The sequence below is a fragment of the Pseudorasbora parva genome, chromosome 10 (genome assembly GCF_024679245.1).
Source record: "Pseudorasbora parva isolate DD20220531a chromosome 10, ASM2467924v1, whole genome shotgun sequence".
Taxonomy (NCBI): domain Eukaryota; kingdom Metazoa; phylum Chordata; class Actinopteri; order Cypriniformes; family Gobionidae; genus Pseudorasbora; species Pseudorasbora parva.
In genome coordinates this window covers 24,552,093-24,571,653 of record NC_090181.1, presented here as the reverse complement: position 1 = coordinate 24,571,653, position 19,561 = coordinate 24,552,093, and the positions used below count along the sequence as shown (strand labels likewise).

General features: G+C 36.0%; 1 protein-coding gene across 3 annotated transcripts in view; it reads right to left on the bottom strand.

Moving 5' to 3' along the window:
* Positions 1 to 19,561, bottom strand: part of shtn1 (shootin 1) — a 45,265-nt gene that overhangs the window by 308 nt on the left and 25,396 nt on the right. For 2 of the 3 annotated variants that reach the window (XM_067455636.1, XM_067455635.1), the window contains 10 exons: positions 19,299 to 19,380; positions 18,077 to 18,171; positions 17,702 to 17,848; positions 13,235 to 13,388; positions 12,025 to 12,157; positions 10,187 to 10,272; positions 9,044 to 9,150; positions 6,242 to 6,289; positions 5,954 to 6,080; positions 5,725 to 5,866 (listed from right to left, as the gene is read on the bottom strand). In XM_067455636.1, coding sequence (XP_067311737.1) covers positions 5,757 to 5,866; positions 5,954 to 6,080; positions 6,242 to 6,289; positions 9,044 to 9,150; positions 10,187 to 10,272; positions 12,025 to 12,157; positions 13,235 to 13,388; positions 17,702 to 17,848; positions 18,077 to 18,171; positions 19,299 to 19,380 — 1,089 coding nt within the window. In that variant the 3' untranslated portion in view covers positions 5,725 to 5,756. Of the gene's footprint in view, positions 1 to 122; positions 606 to 5,724; positions 5,867 to 5,953; positions 6,081 to 6,241; positions 6,290 to 9,043; positions 9,151 to 10,186; positions 10,273 to 12,024; positions 12,158 to 13,234; positions 13,389 to 17,701; positions 17,849 to 18,076; positions 18,172 to 19,298; positions 19,381 to 19,561 lie in introns of those variants that run through there. The other variant, XM_067455637.1, reaches the window with a different exon arrangement.

Here is a 19,561-nt window from a genome sequence, read left to right as displayed (position 1 = left end):
CTGCATTTAATTACATAATTTAAATATTTAAATACTTTTAGTATTAATTAATTAAATAGTATAATAATTTAAATTCTAAAATGCTACTTTGATTTTTTTTAAAAACTCCTTTCCCCATTTGTTCTCGTGTTTTTTTGAGAAATCAAAGCTGTTCGTCAATTATGAAGAGGCATAAAACAACCCATCACTTCCTTCTCCACATCCTCGTCTCACTATATACAGACAACAGATACTGACACACACAGTGACTGAATGGGGCCAATTATCCAGCCTGTTCAAAAGGGCAGCAGTGTCCGCTTCATACAAGTGTTTGTGTGTGTTTATGTGTTTGTGTGAAAGAGTGTGAATGGACTGTTTTGTGTTAACAAGTGAGAGAAAACACAAACCCACAGCTGTGCTGCTAAACTACCGACCCTCTTCAAGAACGTGATGCGTTCAGCTCACAACATGTTTGTTATCTTGTTTACCTATTAATTGATTTATATAAATCCTGAATTTTCTAACATTGCACCTTTTAAGGAGAGAGAAACAGCTCTGAGAAAGTGCACCAAAGTTACATGATGCAGAGCAGACAGCATTTTGACCACAAGTGTACAATATGACATCTGTAAAAAAAGAAGACAAAAAAAAAAAAAAGTCATTTCAACATGGCAGGATTGGAAAGGGTTGCTGGAGATGTGCACAGAGACAAAGATTTGAGACCAGCATTACAAGTACTCTGACTCCCCACCAGGCAATCATTTTGTTTGGAAAATAAATAAAACTAACAAAACAGGCGAAATTAAGTGTTTTACACATACATACATTGCACGCACAAGCTGGGCTCCAAATTGATGGTGTTTTGTGTTGCATGACTATGGTTTCGAAATAAGTGCAAGACAAGAGTTACAGAACACAATAAAAAAAAAGCTAACGCAAGACAGACAGAAATGGCAGCCCAGCATGAAGTTTCATGATTATAAGCTTGTTGAGATCGACATAATGTTTATAGTACATTGATTAAGAGAAACTGTAGGCCAGACAAAGATAGAGAGACTACAATTGAACAAGAGATTTACTCATTTACAACTTACATCTTCAACAAATCGCGAACCGGAAAAGGCAACAAATCAAAATGCGCTACTGTGAGTTGATTATTGATTGTCTTTTGAGAGCTCCTGGGGAATGGTTGTTGAAACTGATGAAAAACTCTCATTCTAAAAGGATCCAGATGCTTTCCAGAATCGTTATCATCCCAGTTTCTTATCTTATCTCTCCCACATCTAGTTTAAAGGTTATAATGTAGATATTCACGCACAGTTGTGGCATATACAGTAGAATTTGTTTTATTAACCCTGCTTTATTAACCCTCTCCTTTAAGATATTAAACAATGATTAAATAAATACAATTTGAGGAAATTATACATATATATATATTTTTATATATATTAAATATGAATAAAAAAAAATCTGTTACCATTGTTACAAAATGATATGTTTTATAGTGTTTATAACAGTGACACTGTAAAAAAAATATATGTTTACAATTTCTATAAAACATTTAAAGACACAAGAATTTGTAATTTCAGCCAATCATAAGATGCAACTTTAATTTGATACTTGACTGAACATAAACGTGTACTGTCAGAAATTAAGGCAACGCATCAACCAATTCTTCATAAAAAAAGATGTGCCAATGGAACATCATGAGAGTTATGAGAGAAAATACATACAAAAGGCTTTTAGACCCTTCTAAACGGCTCTTTCCACGCTACATACACAGCTAGCCTACTGCAAAACTATTAAACATCGTCAAATATGGTTGTTTTCATGAACATTGTTGTTTATATTTCACATAAACAACCTCATGGCTTTCCTTAGACATGAAGCTACAGCTGGAAAAATTCCACAAAGCTCTTCAAATCACAAAAAGCGCTTTTCAAACACAGCCTTGAGTTGGAGTGTACAATGTGTGTTATTCTCTGTTGCAGACCAGGGTCAGGCGTGGAAAAGAGTAAAAGGAAGAGAAAATGGGAGAAAGAGAGAGTAAGTAGGGAATAAAGTTTCATCTTGTGTCCGGGAAGATTTAACCCCATGAAGAGGTCTAAGCCGCACTGGAAATTGTGCCTAAGTTTGTGAAAGCAGTGGAAAGGCGTCACTGAGCCTTAGCACAGACACACACATCTCCTGTTTCACTGCAAAACAACATCACAGCAGCTGCAGCTCACCGGAGGAAATGAAATCCTGTTGTGTAACGAGGCATGACAAACGTCACACCATTGTATAAATCTGATCTAGTGTGCGTTGGAGACTGAATAAAACACTTCTCTGCGGACTGGATGGGAAAAGATGCAAAATTTCAAGGATCGAATTCACAGTGGACAATGTGAAATGTAGAAGATGTTTATCCACAATACCTATGAACAAAGCAAACGCTTAATCGCTGACCTCAGGTCAACAGCAGATGCTTTAAGACTATCCTGAATGATTTTCCAGTCTTGTAGACTATCAACAAGACCTTTAGATCACATCAAGGTCTGACTGATCTTTCTTTAAAATGACTTTTATGGCTGCATCAAACTGATCAAAATAAGACAGTCAAGACATTTATAATGTTACAAAATATTTTAATTGCAAATAAATGCTGTTCTTTTGAAAGAATGTCCACAAACAGCTGTTTTGAACTATGATCAGCTTCTGAAGGATCACAATATTACAGTTTTCACTGTACTTCTGCAGCCTTGGTGAGCATTATTGGGGATGCTATTTCATGCATTCTGAATTATTTACACAGTTAAAGTTTTTGATTCTCATGCTAAACATGGCCAAAATAAAAACAAAAATTGTTGGATGTATGACGGAGTATTTCTGTGCCAAATACACTCCTTCAGGATTCAAACCAGTTTCGGAAAGTTTTTTTGAGTATGAAGTCATAAATGGCAGAAGTCCTTGAATGGGCACTTCTCCCAGATGAGCGTGTGTGCACAACAACTAGCTCTAGAGCAAGGGTGTCAACAACGAGCTTCGTTCACATTACGGGAGCCGTCTGCAGTTGAGTACTGTCATTTTGTTTTTAGACCACGAAATCAACAGTGTAACTAAAGAAGTGAGTTTCTGGTTGTGAGGGAAAGATAACCCTTGTTCAGCTTCCCAAATAACCCAGCATTAAGTAAACAGAGGATGCAGCAACGGAATTCATTCTGCAAGTGTTCATCAAATGTCTGTGTTTTGTTGGCAATTGGTGCATAAGTGCATATAATGTAATCAATAAGAACGTACCGTGAAAGTTATCCAGGGATAATGCCATGATGTATTGTATGTGCCATAAGAGTGTGTGTGCTCAAGATTCTTTAGTTCCGCCTACTGCACGCCTTCACAAGTTTAACTGTTTTCGGAAAGAATTGGTACAGCTTATCCATCTTTCATGATAAAACTAAAGACTCTTCAGAGATATGAAGGATGCAATACTACTCTATAGGTACTCAAGTTTAACAAGAGATTGGCAGAAACTGTGTGTTATGCCCCCCTTAAAGACTTCTTTAAAAAACATAACAAATGCGAACCGACCCAAACATTTGAACAGTAGCGTATATATAGTTCTATTGACATCTAAAGTTTTGAAGGGCATTAAAATGGCATTATTGGATTTCTTTTCTAGTAGCGTTCATTAATAAAGAAATTGAGTGTTTTCAAATTGCACTTCAGCCCTACTTGATGGGAACACAGAAGAAAAGAAAAAAACCTATAGAAATGTGCAGCCACTTAGAAATTATAATTTGACTACATGAACATTTTGAACTTCCAACAAAAAAGAAATATCACGAACCTTTCAAAAATTTCTCCTTCCATTGACATTTCAGAAAAAGGGTCTATGTTGCTGGAAGCAGGCATGTGTTCTTTTCTATCTAAACCAAAGTACTTTTTCTGTATAACAACACCTTACGAAAGTCTGACCTCCTTTAACAAAGCATTTAGAGTGTCACAAAGATCATCTGCCTCTTACAATGTCTCTTCTGGGCTGCCATAAATGAAACCTCCTCCTTAGGCCCGTGGCTATGCATGCTTTCAGAAAACTTCAGCCACTTAAGCCATTCGTTTAAACTTAACCGCTTTGTATATTCTATTCAATAGCGCTTTACCGTCATGTTGGCATGTGAACAATTTGAAAAAGAATAACAGAATAACATTTCATTACAGCTCAGGCCATAGATCAATTTATTGTATGTTATTTTAAAAAATTGTCTCAGGAATAATAGTCATGTGTTTGATGACCCAAAATTGTTTCTCTTTTCTATTGTTGGTGAAAACACCAATTTCTTTGAGAGAAAGACCAAAGCTAAATGAGAAAAAAAAAAATCCAGATTCATGAAACGGTGAAAAGACTTTTAAAAAGGGTTCACACTAGTGGCTTGTAATTACAGAACGGGACATTACAAGGTTAATACTAGTCTAGCCAAAGCCATTTAAAAACACACTAGGTTGGCACATGTTCAAGGCTAGTCACCAACGCCCCTTAAGAAATGCTTCTCACACAGACAAAGCATGTGTCAAAAACTTTGTTCAGTGAGGACGGTCCAGCCAAAGTATTAGACTGTGGGACCGAGGGGATTTAGTTTCACTGCTATTAAAACCTTGCAGACATGTAAAGTCCATCGCAGCGAAGAAAATAATCAAACATTATACCACTGAAAGATTTGTACATGTCCTCATGCTAATACAACTTCACTAGTATGTTTCTTTCATAGCTCAGGAGGATAGATTTACTCATTAAAATAAGAGTAAATCAACTCTAACTTTTCTGAAAAATTGTCAAAATGTTGAAATTCAGTAATAGTAGCTATAAAGCTAAAAAAATTATTGTGGATGCAGTTGTGATTTATGACGAATATTTGAGTAATCCTGCAATCAGACTCAAACTGCTAAAATTTGCTAAATAACATTGTTGAGATTACTATAATAATCTCTTGCGAAACAAGCAACCTCTTGTACAACTGGCATGTTGTTTAATGTTTAAAGGTTTGGATCTGTAACATTTTTTAGATGCGTTTGTAAGTCTCTTATGCTCACCACGGCTGCATTTATTTAATCAAAAAACAGTTATAATCTAAAATACTATGACAATTTAAAATGTTTTCTATTTGAATATATTTTAAAACATACTTTATTCCTGTGATGGCAAAGCAGAATTTTCAGCATCATTACTCCGGTCTGATTCCAGTCTGATTACTGATTCTTCAGAAACATTTATTATTATAATTATAGTCAACAATTGCTCTGCTTAGAATTAACTTTTGATCAATTATTGATTAAGTATTAATTTCTTTCAAATTATAAAACAAATAAAAATGACAAATAATAATATTTTTAAAAAAATGACTGACCCCATTTTTTATGTTATAGTGCATGTTAAAATTCTGAATCATACCGTATATAAAATATAATATTTTATGGATTTGGAAGATATGGAAATTTAAGACATTGAATAGACATTTTTTAAAAACAAACAAAAAAATGCTAATAAATTGGGATTAAATGGTTTGACCCAGCAAAAAATAATAATAAAGAAAAACAGCTCACACATTTGCCAATCGTTGTCAAGTCGCATTACGGCAGAAATTCTGCAAGTATTACATTTTCGTTTTTCAGACATGTGTTTGGGTAGTTTGGATGAATTGCACTGCTACAGGAAGACATATTATGTTAGTGTTTTATTGTATGGCTCTGCATAAAAGAGCAGATACTTACAACCTATGAGCTCCTATGAGGGATTGAGAAGGTCAGTGTATGGTTGGTGTGTGTTGCGGTGTGTTCTTTTCCCTCGTGTCATGGCCTTGTTCTGGCTGGGTTTGCTCAATCTTGGTCAGATCCAGAACACTACTGGGATTCGCTGGTGGGGAAGGGATGAAAAGTTAAATGGATGTTCTGGCTCAAGGGACAGAGAAAATGTAGTGAAATGTGCGTGTGCTTGACTGACTTTTATTCTTAGCAGTCTTCAATGCTTCCCTCCGTCTGTGCAGGGCTTTCTCTAGCTCGGACTTCGGTGTCGGTGATGGAGGGCGTGTCTCAGGCGAAGAGGACGGGACGGTACGCTTGACAGAGGTCTAAATAGAAAGATTCCATTATCATGCTAACAGCTAGTTTTCAATTCTATTGCAACACATTTATTACACTATTTTGTTTTAATTAAAAACATGTACTTTCATATAAAATAGTGGTGATTATATATTTAATTATAAATAAAAATAAAATAACCATTCCTGACCAGGATTCCCTGAAGTTCCTGTATGGCAGAATTTGATGTCTGTTCTTTCTGCAAGGAAAGCCATCAGAGTAATAATTAAGCAACTTGTCATAAAATGAAAGACTATGTAAGTGGGTGTTATTATTTAAAAAAAGTTAATTTGTAATGAAACACTGCTATATCGCCAAGGATGCATAATTTGAGCAAAAATACAGTAAATGCAATAATACTGTGTATTATATATATATATATAAAAAAAACCCGAAAGGGGTCAAACACAATATTAGTTTGGTGTTCCTAATAATCCTTTAGGTGAGTGTGTGTGTGTGTGTATACTAATACGGTGTTTGACCCCTTTCACCTTCAGAACTGCCTTAATTCTATGTGGCATTGATTCAACAAGGTGCTGAAAGCATTCTTTAGAAATGTTGGCCCATATTGATAGGATAGCATCTTGCAGTTGATGGAGATTTGAGGGATGAACATCCAGGGCACAAAGCTCCCGTTTCACCCCAGCCCAAAGATGCTCTATTGGGTTGAGATCTGGTGACTGTGGGGCCATTTTAGTACAGTGAACTCATTGTCATGTTCAAGAAACCAATTAGAAATTATTCGAGCTTTGTGACATGGTGCATTATTCTGCTGGAAGTAGCCATCAGAAGATGTGTACATGGTGAGCATAAAGAGATGGACATAGTCAGAAACAATGCTCAGGTAGGCCGTGGCATTTAAATGATGCCCAATTGGCACTAAGGGGCCTAAAGTGTGCCAAGAAAACATTCCCCAAATCATTACACCACCACCATGTAACAAGGCATGATGGATCCATGTTCTCATTCTGTTTACGCCAAATTCTGACTCTACCATCTGAATGTCTCAACAGAAATCGAGACTCATTAGAACGGCTCAAGTTTGTGCATGTTGTGGCTTCACAAATGCTTTGCTGCATACCTCGGTTGTAACTAGTGGTTATTTCAGTCAAAGTTGCTCTTCTATCAGCTTGAATCAGTCGGCCCATTCTCCTGACCTCTAGCATCAAGGCATTTTCGCCCACAGGACTGCCACATACTGGGCAGTCCTGTGTTTTTCATTGCCTGATGTTTTTCCCTTTTCATACCATTCTTTGTAAACTCTAGAAATGGTTGTGGGTGAAAATCCCAGTAACAGAGCAGATTGTAAAATACTCAGCCCGGCCCATCTGGCACCAACAACTATGCCACACTCAAAATTGCTTAAATCTCCTTTCTTTCCCATTCCAACATTCCGTTTGAAGTTCAGTGGCTGGTCGCACCAAAGATAAAGAATCATACATAGAACATAAAGAATCAAACGGTCATGATTCAAGATTCGGATTGCGTGTCAAACTGCTGAAATCACATGACATTGGCGATATGAATCACGAATCAATCTGCTGATTTGCAACCGTTTGATTCTTTATTTGAGGTTTGAAAACAAACGTGGAAGAGAAGACAATGCTGAATAAAGTCATTTTTTTTGTTATTTTTGGACCACAATGTATTGTCGACGCTTCAAAAGAGTCTAACTAACCAACTGATGTCACATATGGACTACTTTGATGATGTTTTAATTACCTTCTGGACGTGGACAGCAAGTGGGCATACACTTACATTCAAAGGACAGAAAGCACTTGGACTAAATCTAAAATATCTTGAACTGTGTTCCGAGGATGAACGGAGGTCTTACGGGTGTGGAACAACATTAGGGTGAGTCATTAATGAAAGAAATTTCATTTTTAGGTGAACTAACCCTTTATGTTTATTTAAATTTAAGTTAATTAAGTATCGTATTTAATGGAAATGTATTTTTTACCGTTGGTAAGCCTACATGAGGCAAAATAAGTTACAATAATGAAGGATAAACTGAAAATCAAAACATTTCAAACACAATTTCAGCTCTCGTATTTGAAGGCTACTTTTGGATCATTGAGGGTAAACATCATATAATACGACTACGCATTACTTTACGGAGAGCTTAAGACCTACTAACTACGTTCTGCCTTAAGATCAAATGGTGCAACCGAAAAAAGTACAGAGATCGTTATAAACTAGCTAGTAGTTACTAGTTACTACTACTACTATGTTCAAATTTAAGAAAGAACTTACGAACGACTGGTGCAACCCTACCCAGGAGATTGTCTTGACCAGGACCACACCCCTAAATGCATTGAAGCAACTGCCATGTGATTGGTTGATTAGATAATGGCATTAATGAGAAATTTATCAGGTGTTCCTAATAATCCTTTAGATGAGTGTATATATACAGTGTTGTGAAGTAACGGAATACATGTACCAGCGTTATGTATTCAGAATACAAATTATGAATAACTGTATTCCGTTACAGTTACAATTTAAATAGTTGGCATTTAGTATACAGTTACTTTGTTGAAACCAATGGATTACATTACATGATTTCTCAATGTTAAGTGGTCTCTTAATTTTTTCCAGAGCTAGCTATATATATATATATATATATATATATATTTTTTTTTTGCTTGTTTGTTTTTTTTTGTTTGTTTTTTTGTTATATGTTACTGTCTCTAAACAAACAATTAATTGGGAGTAACTAGAACAATTGATCGGCAATCGTATAACTAACTTAATTTAATTACAATGATAAACTGTGTAGAACAGAAAGTTAAGAGCTTTTATACTTTAACAGCTCTTAACTTTCTGTTCTGTACAGTTTATCATTGTTATTAAATTAAGTTAGTTATACGATTGCCCTGTTGTTCCACTGAGAGTTTGTATGGCAAGTTGTATTCAGACTGTGAGAGTTTTGTATGAGTTTTTATAAAAAATGTACCGGTCCAAGTCTGGCTCTGTTGGTTGTCTGGGAAACACTTCGGAGTTGAACTCCGTTTTTGATTCGCTGCATCATCTCATTCACTGCTTCTTGTCTGATGTCCTTCTCTGTCAGATTAAAACACAGATTGACACACACTCATTGCCTGAATCTTACTTCAGTTATAGAATATGCAGTTGCACTTATGATAAATAGCATTTATGTAGATAAACACAAGCCTGCTGCTTTTCATCAGCAGTCAATTTAGGCAAAGAATAATATCAGACATACTGATACAACAAAACAGAATTGCAAGGGTTTCTTTTTGAGCTGGCATGTACAGATATTAAAAAAACAAATCAAAAGAAAGTTGATCAATGGAGTTTGTCTTTGTTTGGTGGCCTTGGAAACATTTTTAATCATTCTGTCATTAACTGGAACAAAAAAATTGAATATTATCTGCTTACCAGTCTGATGTTTTTCGGACAAATTTTGCAAAGACTAAATTGGCAGTGCATTTCAGAGCTCAGCATAGTAAAATAAAAAACTTCTTTTCATATGAGATCATAAAAATGTTGTTTGATATTAACAAGAACAACCTGGAGAAAACCGCAATTACAAGAAAATATCTAAGCTTTGGCCTGCACTTATACTTATCATAGGATGTGAAAGAATTTTAGTCAATGCATTCAAAAGATCACCATTCCTTGTAAATATTCAAACCCAGTTAATTAAGCACTAGTGATAAAAGAAAGGCTAAAGTTCACCAGTTAAATCCTATAAAACTGAACATCGTGCTAATAACTTAAGAATTGTTAGTGTTTGTCCTTCAGCGAAAATCTTTCTTATTCTGTTCCCTCTTTTTTTTTTTGTATAACTTTACTTTATGCAGAATAGTATACATTAATTACATTTCGTCCGATTGAATACACTGCATCTTTATATTGACACTAAACATTGATCAAAAATGTCTTTCATGCAGCTTGAGGAAACAATGAAAGAACCTTGAACCATCAGCCATTACTAATTACGGTGCTTTTTAATGATCAATCTGTGTAATCTTTGCATTTAATAATTATTGCGCGCATCCTTCAACCAGCAGGACTTTTAACCTCAGTAAATTTATAGAATGGAAAGGAAATATGTCAGGTCTTTGCTCTTTACCTGGGGCTTTCTCAGAGGAGTCTTTCTCCACTAATGCAATTTCAGAGCTTACATTTTTTTTCTTACGAAGTATAGACAGTAATGAGCTGAAAGAGAAAGAGACAAAATAAAGAATAAGAAAAATATCTACTGACTTTTTTTATTAAACAATAAAAAAAGAGATAAAAGTAAAAGAAAAATGGAAAAACTTTTGTCCAGCAAATTCTCAAATGTCAAAAAGGGTGGTACAACTGCAACCATGGCTCTTTTATTATAATTGACAAGGTAATAACAATAAACATGATAAAAACTGATCCTTGAGGCAGAGTGAAGGCCCCTCAAATACTGGTAAAAACTGCAAGTACAGGTAGGTTGGTACACTTTTCATGTCAGGTGGTCCAACTACAGTATATGCATACTAGAGCTGCAACTAACGATTATTTTTTCTGTCGACTAATCTAAGGATTATTTTTTCGCTTAGTCGACTAATCTAACTATTTATTTTTTTACCCTTTGAAATTTTTCACAATTTTGTGGCACCCTCTCGCAAGTTACGCTAGAGGTGTAACAGTACAGATTGCTCACGGTTCGCTTTGTATCACGATTTTAGGTTCACGTTTCAGTACAGTTCGGTATTTGCTATGTTCAGGGGAAAAAGGACTACTGTCAAATGAAAATAAAGAAAATAAGAACAGATAACTTAAATAGAAGCAGCAGCACAAATAAATACTATTGAGCAAAGATGAGAATAAAATAAACAATGCTTTTCAGGTTTTTCAGGTGGGTCTAAAATTAGTTTTTAGGTAGAGAAATGGAATAAAGTAATCAAATGTAAAATAACTGCACATTTAACTGTTCAGGTCTCCTCAGGTCTATACGGTAAATTCTCAACTGTGCGACAGAGTCAGTTGGTTATGACGCAATCGTTAGCCTATTTTTACAAAAACAGCTTCTGCGGGGCGATAGTGTAAGATACAATGTAACGGAGCCTTTTATGCATTGTCGTGTTTCTTTAGAAATAAACAATGGACAAATGGAGTCTTTAAACGTCTCAGATGTAAAGTTATTCACTGTCAAAGTGAATCAAAAATGAATGGGAGTCAATGGAATGCTAACAGCAGGTGATGGCTTGGTTAGCAATGGCAGCCCCTAGGGGTGGAACGCTTTCCGAGCGCTAGATTACCCCCTTGGTGCTGCCGCGTGATGAAGGCGTGTCGCAACTCTGTTATTCAACTGCTCTGGTTGTAAAAGCTGTCACACTAAATGCGCCAAAATGCAATAAAACTTGTTTTACAGTCGAATGCAACGCACTGAGTGTGTGTGAGTGAGTGAGTGAGTGAGTAAGAGACGCGCAAAAGGGCGGAGAGAGAACTTCAGGAAATGCAGCTAAACAAATAAGCGTGCGTCTTTTAAATAGCGTAAAAATGAATGAATGACGAATCAATATGTGGCGGCCGTTATTGATTATGTGGTGGTCCGCCACAAATTAGTCTATGTGTGGGAAACACTGTTTGGCCTCTGTTTAAAGTATTCCCATACTTTTGATATTCGTGGTCTAGGTTTTTCTGATAGAATGGAGAACTTTCTCCATTCCCACGAGCAGAAGCCAACATTACGCGAGATGAATGTGTTACACGACGCGCCGACGTCAACGGATTTCCGTAGTCGACGTCATCGATGACGTCGACGCGTCGTTGCAGCACTAATGCATACAACTATTTGATTGTACCGCCTGACATAAAACAATCTATAAATTAATTTAAACTTGCAAAAATATGCATTGGATCAGTTTTTTAAGCTTTATTTTTCAATGACCCATACACTCATTTTGAGGGTTTTCGGATCTAATAGACACTCACCTGAGTGGGTTGCTAGAGGGGGCGGAGGATGGAGGTGGAGGAGGTGGGGGCGGAGGTGGGGGTGGCGGAGGGGGTGCATGAGCAGCTGCTGGTGAGTTGGAGATCTGCTGTAGCTTCTTTTTAAGTTCTTCCACTGCAAAACACACATGGTTGGTTTTGAATACTGTCTGAATTAAAGGAGGTGTAGCATATACTACTGTTAGATTTTCTTAAAAATAAAATAATTAAATTAATACTTCTATTCAGCAAGGATTAATTAATTAAAATTGAATAAAAAGTAACAGTCAATATAAATCTTTATTGAACCCTTTATTGAAATCTTTATTATTTGATTAATAGTAAGTAATCCTGAAAAATTCTTTGTTGAAATCATGATAAATCTTTAAGCCGCAAAGCTGTCAGCTTCTTGAACCCTAAATCAACATATTAGCGGGATTTTTGAATAATCATGTGACACTAAAGACTGGATTTATGGCTGTTCAAATGACAAATTATATTTGCCATAATATGAATAAGTTATATTTTAAATTAAAACAGCTATTTGTAAAATAATTTCTCAATATTACTGTTTTACTGTATTTTTTTATCAAATAAATGCAGCCTAGATGAGACTAAGAGACTTCTTTAAACAAACACCACAACAACAACAAACAACAACGTTTAAACAGTGGTGTAAAACGGTGTAAGGACGTCTTTCCACGGTTGAAACAACATTCCTTATGAAGTTAATTTATGTTGATTTGATGCTATAAATTAACTAGAAGGAAGAGATGATCCATTCACGAGCAGCTTTAACTGAGCTGCTAACTGTCACCACACATTAAAGAACCACAAAATGGTATTTATTCCAAAATGGAAGTTTTTTTTTTTTTAGGGTTGAGACATCATTTCATATTAACAGTAACCTGCTCTGTCCTGTCGGTCAGTGCATTGTCAGTATCCTCTTTGCTCTTCGCTATGTGTTTTTCACTGCGTGAGAACGTGTGTGTGTGGTGTGAGAGGTTCGGCTTGTCGGACATAGCAACAGTAACTAAAGGGGCTGGGTCTTTGCGAATGGTCAATTCAGTAAATTCCACTTCCTCTCATTTCTATTTAAATGAAAATTTAATGAAGTTACTCACTTTAATGCAAAGAACTCGAAATCACGACTTTAGATGTGAAAATTACGAAATTTAATTCTTAAACTCTGAATTTTTAACTTCACTGGTACCTGTGAATCTGAGGTCTTTGGCTTCAGTTTCAGCTTTAGTGTGTTTGTGCTGCCACTCTTTCCTCTCCTCCTCCAGTAATTCTGTCTGTCTTTGGAATGCTGTTAGCTGCTTCTTTAGCTCACTGCCGTGTATCTGTTCTTCAAGAGCTTTTACCTAGATTCCACAGAAATACACACAGCACAACAAAGACAAAAAAGCATGGGTTATTAAAATGGAATGTGACCTTTGAACTGTATAGAATAGTTCATTTACAAAATGAAAACTCTGTCATCATCAGTGTTGCCACAGTCACTTTGAAAAAGTAATCTGATTGCTGATTACTGCTTTAAAAAGTAACCTACCGGTAGTTACTTTAAAGATCAATTGATTTTAAAAGTAACTAAGTAAGATTACAAGTTACTTTATTAGTTACATTCAGCTGTTGCTGGCAACACCCCTGCCGCCTCAACATAGAAATGACATCCGTTTTTGGCAACACTCGCTTTATTGGAAGTGTATTTTTAACAGTAACGTACACAATGTATCTCCTGACTAGAGCCCTACATTTATGCCGAGCCCGACGGGCCCCGACTTTTTTATGCCCCTAGGGCCGGCCTCTGGGCAATTTTCACGTCATACCTAAAATACGGGCCAGGCTTCTCCTTCGTTTTATATTTATCTTATTAATTAAAAGGAACAATGAGATGTGCTGCGCTGGTGGAAACAACACGAGACCATAACAGCTTATGCGACTGTCAAGACATGGATCGCACAGGGTTATACATATCGCATAGTCCCAGCAGCAGCGCGCGTTTCTTCAGCGCAGCTGCTAGTATTAGGGCCTTTTTACAACTGGTTTCTTTATTTGTTTTCTCTGACCAGGTATCTGTCTGATTGCAAAATGACCAGGAGTAGGACTAAATGCCTTCTGAGATTTTTCGAGACGTAGGCCTAGCCTATTTAATTCCGATCATTCAAACAAACCAATTCAGAAGGTGGGTATGAAAGCATTTCAAACGAAACCGGACAAATGTAAATGTATCTGGTTGTTTAAACCACATGTGTACTTTTTACTCCTGGCAAAAGGTTCAAAAATAAACGTGAGAGTGTGTTTTGGGCTATATGTTGTAGGCAGATAGAAATGATGGTGCTGCAACACGCATTGCTGCAAATGAATGAAGCAAGTCAACACAAATGGCCGTAAATTAAAATTAAAATAAGTACCAAATTAAGTCACACAAAACACAATAATCTTCAATAAAAATTAATGAGACTAAATGATCTTACCAGTGCTAAGGTCGCTCTCTCATATTGCGGTCTTTGAATTTGAAATGAGCTGCTGTATAAAATGCATCTTGAATCTTTTGCTTTCGTTGATGTGAACTCCGTTAAATAAGCATATACCGCGGGAATTGAAGATCAGATTTATATTCATTTAGCGGAGGTGTAAGGTATAAGACAACCTGCATGTTCTTTTTTTAAATTATTTGTTTAGATTGTGTAGCCCGTTTCGTTTGAGTGCCATTGAGAGCAGTATCAGCGTGCCTCAGCTCGTCAAAAATGCCTTTTACTGTGGTGGTAATAGTAGGCTAAATTAACTAACATTGTGATGCTTGAGGTGTTTTATATCTATGGATTTTGGAAGTCAAGAGTTGATTTGAGAGGCTAAATTGATTAAACATACAGTTAACTCACTGTCATCCGCTGGCCGCTTGGTCATCATATAAAAAAATTAAAACTTTAATTTAACAAACAAAAAATTATAACTACTTTGACATTAAAAACAAAACTGAACTGTTTTAATGGCTGCAACAATGTAAAAAAACAAAAAACAACAAAAAAAACAACAACACGGGACTCCAGTCGGACTCGGACCAAGAATTTTGATAAGCTGTCGGTTTTTACTAAGGGAAATGACTAAAATAGTAACTCACAGTAGCTGCGTTTCCATTACAGATTTGCGAAAAACTTTTGCGATATTTCTTAAATGTTTATAAAAAACTGTTGCGAAATGACAGTGTTTCCATAGCTGCAGTTATGCGACTAAAACATATTACTTTCCTCTTGCGATAGGTCATTCCAAAATGATGGCACTTGGTAGGTTTGTATATCCCATCCATCCCACTAGCCAATTACTTTTATTGGAAGGAGACATATGTTGGATATGTGTTATCCAAGCATTAATGGCAAGGGAAGCCCCTTAGGTTACTTAAGCGGCACGGATATGAGGTGTGTGTGTGTGTGTGTGTCAGATCTGCTTCAAGGTCTTCATGATAATGTAGCATTTCTGTGTTTAGAATCCAGTATTACTGCAATCCTATTGTCTTTTATGAGTTTAATAAAGAACTCTGTCTCGTCTTCTCTCCAAACAAACCGTCATCTGTAAAGAATGATCGACTTTTACGCGCGCCAGGTTGACGCATATAGAGTAGAGCGAAATGTTTGAATTTGCATGTTTTACTCAAATGTTTTTTTTTGTTGTTTTTTTTTACCACTTTTGTTATTTTGGCTAGATATTTCGTTTGTTGGGCATTTTAACTGAATTTAGAAATGCTTTGGAAAAGAAAATATTGGCATTTAATTAAACAAAATAATTTTTTTGAAATGAAGACAGCGTTTGGAGTGAGTGCATGCAAAATAATTAGTTCCCTGAGTCCACAAATTAAAATAGACAGTTTATAGTTTATAATTATGTCTTGAACTTATCTGTATAGCTAAAAATGACAAGAGTATTGTAAATTGTTTCATCTCTCTTAAAGGAAAAAGAAAAAAATGAGAACTTCGGCGCTTTTATCGGCTGTGGGTTAAAGAAAACATAGCCTAACTACGAAACTAAATAGGCTACGTTTAGGCCTAAACATTAGCCTGTAATATTATTATTTTAATGTATATGTTGATTAAGAAAAGTGAGCAGCATGAGTAAGAATCGCAATATGTTTGAGACCTGGGGAGTCACATGATTTTGATCACTTTGAGTTTTATTTTCTAGAAAGTCTTTCTTAAAAAAAATATTTAGTTTAGTATAAATTGTATTTTTATTTTGATCGATGTTTCATCAATTAATTGCCTGTTTATTAAATAAGAAGCAAACTAAGATCGTCTGGAATGGATTGACGTGCGTAACTGGCCTGTTTCCTCTGCCTTTGAGTAAGGCTGAAACTATAGGCTAGCTCTTTCTGTTTTAATACATTTCTTGAATATATGTCTTAATTACAGTATATATAGCATGTAGCTCTTATTAGGAGAAAATATATGTCCTTTTAACTACATTATCTTGTTATTACGACACAATTGAGTGGAAAATATAATATATAGGCCCTATGTTGCTGCAATGCGTCACCGCAACAGGTGACGTAAATGCGAAAAAAAAACGTTTCCATTGCAGTTTTACCTTTTTCGAATTGCCTGAAAAACCACCTCATGAGAGCGTAAAAACTTTTTTGCGATATATGGGAGTTTTTGCGAAATTGCCGCGTTTCCATTGGGCGTATTTTCAATTCGCAATTTCAATTTGCGTAATTTGAAGGGTAAAGGAAACGCGGCAAGTGATTTGGATAAGTTACTTTAATCTGATTACTGGTTTGGAAATAGTAACACGTTAGTTTACTCGTTACTGGAAAAAAGTACTCCGATTAGAGTAACGCGTTACTTAGTATTGTACTGGCATCACTGGTCATCATGTGAAGATTACATAAAGATTACAATAAAAATGGTGACCAGGCTCTCTCTGGGTCACATCCACTTTTACGGTATAGATAGCAGTTTGGGACACTGGATATGCTAAATATCTTATTTTGAGTTCCACGCAAGAGTTTACCATTGGAACGACATAAGTGTGACAATTTGTTGGGGGGAGACCATTCTTTTAAAGGGCTAGTACACCCAAAAATGAAAATTCTCTCCTAATTTACTCAACCGTATGTTGTTACAAACCTGTATGAGTTTCTTTTTTCTGTTGGAACACAAAAGAAGATATTTTGAAGAATGTTAGTAACCAGACAGTTGACGGTAGCCATTGAATAGGAAAAAAATACTATGCAAGTCAATGGCTACCGACTGTCAACTGTCTGGTTACATACATTCATCAAAATATTTTCTTTTGTAATATCCCATACAGGTTTGGAACAAAATAAGGTGACAGAAAGTAAATGATGACAGAATTTTCATTTTTGGTGAACTATCCCTTTAAGGCAATACAATTTAGTGACTGGTCATGTTCTTGTCATATTAAATGTCATATATAAAATCTATAGCGGTGATAGACAAAGTCCAGTTTACTATTGTTTGAATGCAGAATACTGCATATTTTTTCTCCATTTACACACGCAAGTAATACATATGTGAGGTTTTCAGTGACACTGGGAGGGGCTGGTGTGGTTGATTTGATTGGTTTGTCTGTTATTATTTTAATGACATTTAGTCTGTACCCTCTCAGGACACTGTGACCTAAAGGACACTGTGGGGATTAGTGTGTGTGTGTGTGTTACCTGCTGTTGATGCTCCAATCTCTGTGTCTCTAGATTGTGTGTCAGTGTGTTGATCTCTGCCAAAGCTTTCTGCAAAGCTTCTGCTGGGGAGACAGTCTGGATCAACATCTGGCTTTGTCTTTTCAGCTTCTTCTGTTCTACTAGCATCTTCATACACCCCCAGAGAGACAGAGACAGAGACAGAGACAGAGAGAGAGAGAGAGAGAGAGAGAGAGAGAGAGAGAGAGAGAGAGAGAGAGAGAGAGAGAGAGAGAGCACATAAAGAACACATTCACACACACCACTTAACATATTACAGACATACATAAATATTCAGAGTTCCTTGAATGTCTTTCATTAAATTAATTATGAAATCAAATCAAATTGATTTTTCACCTCATGTGCAAACTTCTCTGCTTCAGAACGCAGGTCCCTCTCAAGCTTTAGATCCTCCTGTAAGGCTTCAAACTCATCTAGAGCATACTGAGAAACTACACACACACACACATGCAGGTAAGAATTGAGATTAGAAGTTAGAGTTTAGGGCTTATTCAAGCACGATTCAAACACACAATCCTTGAAATGTCTATGGTGCCAACTATAATCATACAACTGATGTAGTCAGAACAGGGCACTCACTAAATGGCACAGAATTTAAAATACATTTTGAGTGAAACCTTAGGTGACCGTTACCCATAATTCTGCTGTCCTCTTTACAGGTAATTTTTTACAGTACCATCCAGATGTTTGCAGTCAGTAAGAAGTTGATTATGCACACTAAGGCTGCATGGAATAGTTATATTCTTAATTGGAAGTAAAAAAAAAAAAAATCATATAGCTCTGAAAAAAAATTAAGGGACCACTTAACATTGATTTCTCAATGTTAAGTGGTCTCTTAATTTCTTCCAGAGCTGTATATATATATATAAACCCTTGGTTTCAGAGACAAGGCTTACACCTAGTCCCGGACTAAAATGCATATTTGAGCTGTTTTAAAGGTGCAGTGTGTAGTATTTATGAGGATTTTTCGACAGAAATGCAATATAATAAATATAACTATGTTTTCAGTCGTGTATAAAGACCTTACTTAATAAATTGTTATGTTTTTATTCTTTGAGCCATACACTACAGTTCCCTTTACATTGAAGTCACCATTTTGAGCTGTCATGTTTTTACAGTAGACGTATGGACAAACTGTTCTACAGAGCTCTAGCTACTCATCGGCCACCATAGCTTCTCTATGTGCTTCGAAAGGGAGGAGTGAGCGGTGGACGGTTGCAATTTGTTTATTTTAATTGAAACTGACATGTCTTGAATATGGCACATTCATCAAACGGTTGAACAACAAAACAAGTAAACAGAAACTTATGTAAAATTTTGCATTGCTTTTTTTGTGATTTTTCATGATCTGTTGTGTGTCAGTAGTCAAGCAGAATGTGTCAGAAATCACTTGAATAAGACAAGAAACACAATAAAAGCTTTGAGTAAAGCAATGAAGATGTACCCGAGTGTGAGTACAGAGGTTAGGATCAATGAATGTCTGGATTGGAAAGCAGTAAAAAGAGAGAGAGAGTGGTTCATGTAAGAGGATATAGTAGAGAACAGGAGCACAACTGACCTCTGTTGTATTTTCCCAAGAGCTTCTTTTGTTGAAATGTTTCAGCTATTAAAACAGTATTATCATGTTTCTCTTTCAGGAGCTTAGGAAGAAAGGGAGAGTGATTGCTTCACTTATTTGGGTATTAAAGTTGTTCATCTGAACCATTAAACAACTAGACACAAAGACAACCCACTCTTGTCTATTTGATAGTTATTATTCTGAGTGAAAGCCTCAGTGAAACATGGCAAGGGTTAACACTACAGACATTAAGGAGGTGAATC